Here is a 10767-nt window from a genome sequence, read left to right on the forward strand (position 1 = left end):
GGACTCCACCAATGCGTCACACCTTCGTGCCTCGTGGTAAGGTCTTCTATCAACTGAACCACTCGTAATCCTCCTTGCCAATCTTTCATACCTAGAACCGCGCCCGAGTCAATTGAGATCCGAAAGAACCGATTGAAATCCATTTTGGAAATCCGCGATACGAATCAGACGCAAAGGGATACGTAATAGATTATTCATTTCAATTTCATGTATTTATTTCTCTTTGATTCTCATAATGACAAAAATCATCTAGAATTGAATTTATATAGGTATCAAAACTAGGTAAATATCACCAAAAATATGTATCACGGATACGTTTGATCGAAGCACATTAGGTATGATGTAAATATAATGAAGATTCATAAATACAAACAAATTCATTATACAATGAATATAATATCACATTGTATATATTTAGCACCGGTTATCCTAACATCTCTTACATTACAGCGAGCCCTTGATCCTAACTATAGATTGATAATTGGCTGGAATAATTACGATAACAGCCATTGGAATACAACCATCAACCATTCTACTAGTCAAAAATTTAAAACACAAAATGCAATCATGGTCGGACTAGACATAAATTGAACAACCTAGGTGTGAAAATCTGTGGAGCATCGTTAATCATATTCGTGAATTAACGTAGATGAATAACAAGAATTCAGTTACAGAAAAATAGAATGTGGTGGTAAAGATCAGAACTATTATTTCATAAAAAAATTGATTTCAACCGAAGCAACCAGTAGGTTCAACTTTGTCGGGATGTTTTACGCTGTAAATCTCATCTTTCGGAACTCTAGAGATAAAATTTTTTGCCAATTTGTCCCTCTTTCTACGTGTATACAAAATAGTAACCAAGAATATTGCGGGAATTTTCTTTTCGATCGCTGAGCGTAGTAGCGTGCCTTCATTACGGCACTGTGGATGGGCCTGAATTCGCGTCAAGAAATCTTCAAGTTTTGAGCTAGTTATACTTCGCACATCGAGGCTGATGTCTAAATTGTTCGTAAAACAGTAATACTGTTTGGTGGAAGGGTAAAACAATACTGATGGACTGATAGACAGATTACTAAACGAAGAATGCTGCGAAATCGTAGAAGCAGGCGTTACAGTTCTGGAGCTAGCATCAGATACGCCATCTGTCTGATTAAGTGTAAACCTTACAGAGTTACTAGATCCCGCTCGATCTAGCGGAGTCAACCTAGCAATATTTTCAATTACAGATACAAGATTTTCATCGTTAGACTCTTTTTTACATTCATCTTTTTCACGAATCAAAGAAACCTCAGCAATAACTTCCTCATCATTTTCAGCAGCGTCATTTTCAATATCACAAATTGACACACTGTTTAACTGATCATCCGGACTTGAATGCGACACATCTTTACTTGAATTATTGTTTGTTTCAATAGTAACACTCTCATGTTCACAATGTTCACTGGTCTCGTATATGTGACCATTCTCAATTAAAGAATTACCGGCCTGCAATGATGTACTCTCGTTCTGATGATTTGAAACAATAATCTTGATTCCCTGTTGACATTCTAACTGCTCTGGTTTGAGTACATTCTCATCTGACAGATTTCTATCTGTATGCTTTTCATCACAGTCAGAATCTTTCTCACTTTCGGTAGAATACGATAATGTCATAGCTCTTGATACAGATGCAGAAGTGCATGGCGTTATCGGTGGATAATATCCACTTTCTAAAGAGGATGTCTCACTAGGAACAGAACTAACACCTGTAAGATCAAGAAATTCTTCAGTTATCATTGAGACGAAACAGAAGACTGTTTGTAAAATTGAAGATATTCATCTACATACCACTGCTGTTCCCCCATGCCATCATATCATGGTCATCAACGCTGCAAATAACACCTTCATCTAGAAGTGTCTGAGCTAGTGTCATGACGGCTTGTTCATCGCTTGTTGTCGTGTCTTCTACAGAATTACCATGATCAGCAGAATGTATAGATTAAATTCTTTAAAATTTATACATATATACATGGTATATTAAGAAAAAATGCTTACTCGAAACGAATTTATCCATTGGATGTTTCTTAATCCAGTCAATGAGCTGTTTACCACTGAAACATTTCCTAATAGCATGCAAATCGTGCTGCATAAATTCCATGTAATCTGGAGGTGGCATTGAGCTATCAGTGCTATCAACATCATCATCAAATGCATCACTCAGTTGACGATACAACGCAATCAGTTTTGCTGTTGATTCTGAATACAGATTCAACTTCAACAAAACCGTTTCCTAGAAATGAAAATATATTACATATTGACAAATCTAACAGACTTCTTCAATTTTTCATTTTTCAATCTAAATCAATCTTACTGTATCATCTACTAGCTCCTGTAAATTCATTCCACTCCCGTTCTCATGCATAAACTGAATCAGAACCTGTAAAGTCAGATTTTCTTTTTTCATAAATATCAGTATTGGGTGTCACTCTAAATTTATTCTATATGATATCAACTTACAGCTAATGCCTGGATCATGATTTTTGCCTTTCTTTCAGTGTTGCCTGGACTCTGGGTGAGTTTGTCGACCTCATTTGACATATTTGCTACCAATAAATGCCAGAGTTCAGTTTGTACACGACGTAGCATATCACCATATAACCAACGACTAAGAGCTTTGAAATTAATCTCCAGAAATTCCAAAACAGGTTTCATGCGATAAGAGATTGATTCAGATTTCATTGGTAAATCCAACAATAGTTGCAAAGTCTCTTTGATGAATAGGTTCACCTGTAATTGTGTATTAGTTCATCAGGTAGTTGAAACATTTGGAAAAGAACAAAGAGAATTCAATAAATGAAAATTTCAAATAGACATTAATAACAAAACATACTCGGTAAGCCAGCAATTTCAACTGTGCCATGAGTAAAGACTGGACATGCTGCATGCACATTTGAAATGTTTGTTCATTCAGCAGTGTATTTTCAACAGGTTTTTCATCTTCAATATTGTCACTTTCATCTTCCTCTTCTGTAATAGAAGGAGGTGTATACGATTTCACTACTTCAAACCCTGTAAAACAAAGTCTAAATTTTGAGATGCTGACGTTAGTAATTACTACATACGTGTAGTGTGTTATAAAATGAATGATCATTACCATGTTCTCTTCCATAATCATAATTATCATTCTCAGTTTGTGGAGCCTCCTTCTTAAGAGTTGTCATGCCTTCAACATCAGCAGCTTTTTCGACAGAGTTCTGGATCTTAGTGATGAGTTGCAGTAAGCTGTACATATTGTTAATTCGAAAACACATCTACATAAAGAACAATGAAAAGTATATAACAATCAAATTGCAAAGAAACGACTTAATTCCACAAGGCATCAAGTTTACTTACTTCTTTCGTTATAGGCTCATACTTATCAGCTATGACTTTGGCATTACAGTCAATGTATCTAAAACAATCACCATCAGGATCTTTTGAATGACGGCAACCCCATATAAGTCCACTATTGAACTGGACACTCAAATGATTTATCATCTGAAAGTAATGAGATAGAATGTATAATTGATTGCAATGAAACGATAAAGTGATGCATTTGCATACATGTTAAAGAAAGAACATTTTACCTTTCGTCCTAGAATCTTAATTCCTAGTCTAGTTGCAGCACCACACAAATCAATACACATCAAATTATCACAGTATAGTATCACAGCAGCACATACTCCCTGTTAAAAATTTGCCATTAGTAACCCTCAAGATAATGAGAGGAGCTTCGAAGATGCAACATACATGTAGTACCGTAATCAACACTTACTAAAACGAATTTACTGTACAATTTTTCTCTTATCTGCATTGTCTCGATGAATAGAGGGTTGTCGATTAGATTGCCACCCACTTGTAGACTAGGCAACAATGGCATCAGTGTTCCAAATAATAAACACTGAGCAAATTTAGTATATCTGTGAATTATTATTGCAACATCAAGCATTGAACTAGTGACCAGCAGGAGTTTTGGATCGCTTGGATTTCCGGATGAAACTTTTGCTTTTGATTGGTCGTCTTGGGCCGGACATTTTTCATTTTCATATTCACCACAATCTTTTATGGAATGTTCAATGTCTTTTTTGTCATTACCCCATTGAAATAAACTATCCTTCAAACTTCTAACAGCAGAGCTAAAGCGTTCTAAGTAGCTAGGATCATTGACTTTATGTGAATCCACTGATTTGTCCATCTGGCTAGTCCCGGGTTTGCTACTTGCATCAAAATTTGTGTCTTTAGGTTTCTCAGCCCCAACTTCAGACACTTCAACTTTTGATACAGGAATAGGTTTCAGTCTTCTAGGGGTTTTCTTTTTATTTTGATTGCTTGTTGGAGAATGGTAGACCAAGTTTGCTGATGGTGATGAAGCGATCATCCTTGGAAATCTCATCAAATCACTCATATATGTATAAATACTATGGTCATGAATATTCTCTGTAACTGGATCACCTACTGTTTTGTCATCACTTTCATGTACGTTTAGATATTCATTACTGGAAACTGTCTCAATCATAAGTCGCACAACTTTTTTCAGTTTCCTTTGCTCCTCTGGACTAAGTTCACTGTATGCATTTGCATGATGTTTATGCATGAATTCAGTTATCAACTGATTCTCAAATTCTTGTGAAGTTTTTCCAGTAGACACTTCTGATGTTTCAGAAGATGTATCTAATGTTTCTGAACGAGAGGAAAATGATATTCTTTTAGATTTTGATTTTTGATGCTGTCGCATGGTGGGAGAGGATATACTATGATGAAGACGGTTTGTTCTGCTGAAGAATAAAACATCAGTATCATCACAAGACATCTGTCGTATTTCAATCTTTGGAGCATCGCGGAAAATGTTGGGATCTAGAGACGTGCTTAAAACTGGCTCTGTGACATGCATGATATCTTTTTTTATAGCAAGAGGAGTTGAAATCTGATGAGGAATCGGATGAAGATCAACCGAAACTGTTGTTTGGTTATCAGTAAGCGAAGCTTCCAAGTTTTCTGGAATTGGTGTCTCAGAACCAATTTGTTGGATTGGTGTGCGCCTTTTTGATCTTGGAGTTGATTGCTGCAAAACGCAAATAGACAATAAGCCTAAACTAAAACTATGATACTGAATAGAAAAGGCTAATAAAAATCACAACACATTGCTTTACCTCTCGAGGCGAATTTGAATTGGACTGTACATGTGAACTGAAGGCAGAATTCCAAGACTGTGTTAAAGATGCCAAACTTGATCTGAGACGATGGTGAGTGGTTGATATCACAGCTGAAGGTTCATATGGAATAGTAATGACATCAAACTGTAAAATGAGGTAATTGTAACAGACAGACGAAGACAAAAGACATACATTTTCTCAAAATAGACTGCAAAATAGATTACCTCTTCGTGCTCAATAGTGTCTATTACAAGACACTGTAAATGCGTTTTGATTGTCGATAACCAAACTTGCCCTAAAGGATAGAAACTACTATGCCAGGTCTTCATGCTGAAAATCAAGATACATGAATGCGTGCTTATATACATACTTTTAAATATTGATTGAAATTGAAAAATTTGTGCATAACATACTTACTCATCTGTCAGAAAACAGTTCCATTCCTCATCAAAGCACTTCAGACTGTAAGCTAAACTTATCATCAATACCATATTCTCGTCATTTGGCTGAAAAATAGCACCAGATTATTAAGTCATACAGTGCTTTCCAGGCAATTTTTAGATAATGAATACTAACTGGTTTATTGATAAATTCTTCACACAGTAGTGCGACATCAGCCATCAAAAGCATGTAGAATGTTTGAGCAGCCTCAGCAGCAATATTACAATATCTGAAATTACCACAAAAATACTATATACATGTACAGGTACATCAATGGTTTTTATAAAATAGAGGGTTTACACCAATATTTTCTTATTACCTTTTAAAACTGTGATTATAATTTGCCTTATAATCAGTTACTTCATCTTCTATCTTATGCAGAAGTTTGTTCAACTAAAATGTGTTAAAATGAATACATGAATACATAATTAGGAGTAAACCAATCTATTAAAAGAACTAATAAGGAAATACATACAAGGCATGGGTGAATTGAAGTAAGAAATGTATCTAATTCAAGTTCATCAATCAGCAACATTTTATGTCTTTCATATGCTGTGGAGAAACTTTCCTGAAATCAATATGTAATATTGCAAATAGTAAGAAAAATTGATGAAAATATTTACTAAAATACAATGATTCCCTACCCTCATATATTTGAGCACGTAATCTTTGACTGATATATCTTCTTTTCCGGCAAAAAATGATTTCATAAGTAACAGCTTCTCCAACAGATCTAAGAACGCAGCTTCAATAAAAGCAAATATGACATTATCAGACTTTAACCATCTTTATCCTACGATTAAAGTACACCGTAATTAGTGATGAATACTTACTGATACCATCAGACGGTTTGTTGCCAGGAAACAAGCGCTTTACCCTTGTCAGTGAGTTCTCACATTGTTTATGCAGATATGTCAATGTTTCAGTTAAAATCTCGAGCTAAAAGATAAAAGATTGTAAAATTGTGAACATTTTCAAATACAATTATTATCACAATGTACATAGATTTAGAATAGATCACCCTCACCTCTTTTTTTACCATGACAATGTTTTGTTGGCTTGCAGGAAGCATTAGGCTAATTTCATCGATTATGGTTGAAACATGGTTCACAAACCATGGGTAATGCTCAAAATTCTCAGTCAAATATTGAAGGTATATGACTTTCTGGAACATGTCACACTGAAAATAGAAGATGAAAATGTGACCATAAATGACAATCATGTAGATCTAGCTCCTGACACAATTTTCAAAACATACAACGCCATATCTTAATCCAAATTCTTTCAGGAGACGTTTTGTAGCAGAAGATTGTGGATATGTCGGTTTGATAGTTTCATTCTCAACTCCATCCACTTGGAATCTGTATGTACTTTCATATCTATCAATACACACAACATAGCATACTTTAATATTACCAATTTATACCATAAATAGTACAGTAGAAATGTCACAATACCTCAGGAGTTTCTTCATAAGTGCATGATACTGCTGATGGCGAGAAGGTAAAGACAATCTATAGAATGATTGGTGTGGAAGAGAACTAGTCCAGAATTTACTGACTAAAAGCATTATCTGTTTACGACGCCATTGCTGCCATTGATCATAGGCATGTGGACTCTAATAAGCAGAAAAAGAAATCTTCAGTGTTCTGTAAGCTTAACGGTACTAGCAATTAATTCTGAAATGAACTTACCACAAAATTGTGTGGATTATAGAAAGGATCATTATTATTTTCTAGTTGTGTTAGCTGCATTTTTAATTCTTCAGCCAGTAGCTGAAAATTCATAAATGCCCACATGTAATGTCCATAGGCCTATATAGTTGCAGTTTGGTTATAGATACAGTCAATATCTCAATCTTACCCGTGCATGAGATTTCTTATGCAACATTCCAGCAATCATCCGATCGTAATGTTTAGTAGCATCACGGTCCAAACCAAATGCATGTCGTATTAGATCGCACAATGTTTCTGATGATATGACAGATGTATTTTCATCACAATCATCGACTTCCATTTGTGGATTATCAACTGGAATCTGATGCATTTCAAGCCTGTATTCAGCAACAGAGTGCCGCCGAGGGATCATCTTTGGTGGGGTAGGGGAAGGTAGATCTGGTGCACACAGTTTTGGATATAATGCACATAAAAAAGCATCCTTATATAGACAGTGATCCTATCAGAAAAATCAAAGAAATGAAATATTTGTAAGAAAGATTGAATTTAAAAGGAGTTAAATAATTTGGCAGATTATTCTTTAAAGAAACATACATCATCGGACAGTCTTTTCACATCCAGCTTTTCTTTTCTGTCTCTGGTCATCGCTCCTTCTTCTAAAGTCAAATCTTTGATGCTACCACGTACCTTTAACAATGATTGTTGTGATGGAGGATTTTAAATATGATAAATCATATCTGGTTGTGATAGAATCAATCTAATTCACTTACTACTCTAACACTACTGAAACTGGTCTTACATCCAATTGAAGTCAATTTTGCTCGACATTTGTGAGGCCTTCAATAAACAATTAGATAATTCAGTCATAGTAGCATGAACAAACAAAATTAAACGCAACAAAATGGCAGAAATCTTCTTAGGAATTAATCACAGGGCCTGACACAAAAACTTTCGATCCCAGTATTCTAGGTACTACATATAGTACCTAAGATACGAGGGTAAAAAACTTTTTGTGTCAGGCCGGAAAGCTCACTGATGGCATTTGATTTTATCATTTACTGATTACTATTGACCTCAATAATTTGGTCTATGTCAGCTGCTTATTTACAGATACATAAATTGAGCACAATAAAGAAAAAGATAGAAAAATAATTTTACTTGTCAATCCAAGAATTTTCTTTGGTAGGGAACTACTTACTTGAACTTGCTGAAATATTGATTGATCGAACTATGGGTTTTAGCAGCTCTAGAAATAGAAAAAGAAGAGAATCTAAGGTATAGCAAAATCATTAACTAATTTACAATGACTGGAAAAGTGGATGACTTACTTCAAAAGTATTGAACCCGCAGATTCAGTTTCGTGATCTTGAAGTCCCTCTGGAGTCGTCCAACATGTTTCTTCTTGCTCCAAAAGAGCATCGTAACACTTATCAAATGTAATTACTGGGATATCGGGCACATCCATACCCTCACAAAAATTCTAAGAATGATAGAAAATACCTGCAAAAACGATAAGCATATACACTGTACTAATGGAACTTTCCACATTCTGGTTTTACACTCTCGTTTAATCATACATCATGTGACCAACTTGACCTTCCGTTTTGGAAATACAATACGTTTATGGTAATTACAAATCTACAGCTTTAAAAATATGACTCTGAATATGATAACTGTGCCTTAATAATTTCTATTGACTGGAAATGGGAATAAGAAGCAATCATTCAAAATATGCATTTATCTCAAGACTATAACAGAATATGTTCACGCTTAAGTGAAACTAAATGAAATGCCTTCCAGATAAAAAGGTCAAAGTTTCCCATTGAAGTTTTGTATTGAATTTCCTACTTTGATAATCCAGAAATGTCATCAGTAGTTTATTACCGTAAGCATGATCGTCAACATAATCATGGTACAAGCTACGATGACTAAGCGAGTTAGACTGTAGTAAGAAGCTTGAGACATTTTAAAAATTACATCCGATCTTTACTAAAATTGATATATTGTAGCCTACAATGATAGATATTACTGCACCATTAATCAGAGATGGATCTATAGCACTTTCTGGTCATAGGCTTTTGTGAGGTAATTTAAAATGAGGTACTCTTCATCAACTTGCCCTGTAATTACAGGGGTTAAAATCTGGGTACCAAGTGGAGATGACAAAAATCTGGTTTGGATTGTCAGTTGTTAGGACCCAGATTTAATTAGACTTGGAAATTTGTTCAATTTAGTCCAACTTTTATTTGAATCTGGACCCAGTTCCACAGTTACTAAGTTTGAATCTGAGCGCTATAAAAGCCTATGATCTAATTGCTTGAGTCCGCATCTCAAGTGATAATCGGACAGCTGCAACCTGTGGCGTCAGTGTTACATCAGGTCAATTTCATCAAAGACAGCATTAAAGATTTTAAATACAAATACATCCAGCATGTCCAGGGTGATGAATATCATAAACAAATGAGAAAAGATAATAATAATAGTCGAATTGGCTTTCTTATGAAGGCCAATTAATTAAGCCACATCAGAGGTGCGGAGTGGAGTGACCACAATCTTAATTATTAGGGCGAGTCAACCATTGTACCCCTAGGTATATATAGCTTGAGTGCATAAATCACAACCTAAGGGATGGGGTTGGGGGCGCGGAGAGCGTCCCTGGAACTCATTCTAATGGTGGTTGATTTCTCTGAAATCATAGTACTAACTCTCAGGATAATGATATCAAAGCAAGCGGATTTTCTTTTTCTTTTTGGTCTCGGTTTGGTTAGTAGTAACTATAGAACTTTCACTTTGTCTTATGATTTGCACTAGATCCTAAAAGTGAACGCTAGTCGATGTCAAACGACCTGGCTGCAAACAAATTCGAATTACAAATAAATACCAAAATGTCAAGCACAACGAATACTACATGCGGCAAAAAGCTGAATAAAATAGGAACTTACATGATGTCGTAACTCAACTGCTATATCCTTCCTTTTGGTACAAGAAATGCCAGAAATAATATAAACCCTTTCAACAATTATTATGATCAGTCGCCATTTTGTTGATCACATGACTTGCAGTCTAGCCTGGCGATTTCGCAATAAAATCGCTTATATCGTGTTTCTATACCCGAAATACGATTAGATCAAGTGTTCTAGTAATAAAGCGGATATTAGAGAAATTCACAGACTATGTCAAACTGTATTTTTTGGACTAAAAAGGGTTGCATTTTGATCGCAAAGTTTGAAAATTGCGTCAATTTATTCATGAGATCACGTGATAGAGTGTAATGGCGGAATGGTGGTGCACGGTGTTAACATCGCGCTCCGATAATTCACTAATTTTCAACTGTTTTGCAGCATAATCCGCACAAAACACCAGGCGCTGTTTGGATTATATATACCGGATTATCCGTCCAAAAGGTGCTTTATTAGAAAATGTTTAATTCTCTTTAAGAAAACTTATATTTTGTAATGACCTCATACTATGCATAGTCT

At 35.2% G+C, this 10767-nt stretch overlaps 1 protein-coding gene across 2 annotated transcripts; it reads right to left on the reverse strand.

Moving 5' to 3' along the window:
• Positions 1-223: 223 nt before the first annotated feature.
• Positions 224-10298, reverse strand: LOC141899782 (uncharacterized). Of its 2 annotated transcripts, none has more exons than XM_074786306.1 (28): positions 10231-10298; positions 8617-8788; positions 8487-8534; positions 8059-8125; positions 7883-7975; positions 7476-7787; positions 7307-7387; positions 7070-7230; positions 6871-6991; positions 6640-6792; positions 6446-6551; positions 6257-6357; positions 6088-6180; positions 5932-6005; positions 5748-5841; positions 5589-5677; positions 5396-5501; positions 5169-5315; positions 3794-5080; positions 3606-3704; positions 3373-3516; positions 3134-3290; positions 2870-3006; positions 2497-2766; positions 2351-2416; positions 2035-2269; positions 1828-1944; positions 224-1745 (listed from the first exon to the last, which is right to left on the reverse strand). In XM_074786306.1, the coding sequence occupies exons 2-28, from the start codon at positions 8751-8753 to the stop codon at positions 730-732; spliced, it is 5511 nt and encodes a 1836-aa protein (XP_074642407.1). In that variant the 5' UTR covers positions 8754-8788; positions 10231-10298; the 3' UTR covers positions 224-729. The 2 variants fall into 2 exon arrangements, with proteins under 2 accessions (XP_074642407.1, XP_074642406.1); XM_074786305.1 differs by having other exon boundaries at positions 2870-3048.
• Positions 10299-10767: the final 469 nt, after the last annotated feature.

Source organism: Tubulanus polymorphus, chromosome 2 (genome assembly GCF_964204645.1).
Source record: "Tubulanus polymorphus chromosome 2, tnTubPoly1.2, whole genome shotgun sequence".
NCBI classification, from domain to species: domain Eukaryota; kingdom Metazoa; phylum Nemertea; class Palaeonemertea; order Tubulaniformes; family Tubulanidae; genus Tubulanus; species Tubulanus polymorphus.

Bases quoted from the DNA above. Each gene is read 5' to 3' on its own strand.
- LOC141899782 (XM_074786305.1), bottom strand. From the start codon at position 8,753: ATGGATGTGCCCGATATCCCAGTAATTACATTTGATAAGTGTTACGAT. The intron at 2,767-2,869 runs GTATGTTTTGTT...ACACAATTACAG, and splicing joins TGAAATTGCTGGCTTACCGA to GTGAACCTATTCATCAAAGA. The intron at 2,270-2,350 runs GTAAGATTGATT...TTTCATTTCTAG, and splicing joins AGGAGCTAGTAGATGATACA to GAAACGGTTTTGTTGAAGTT.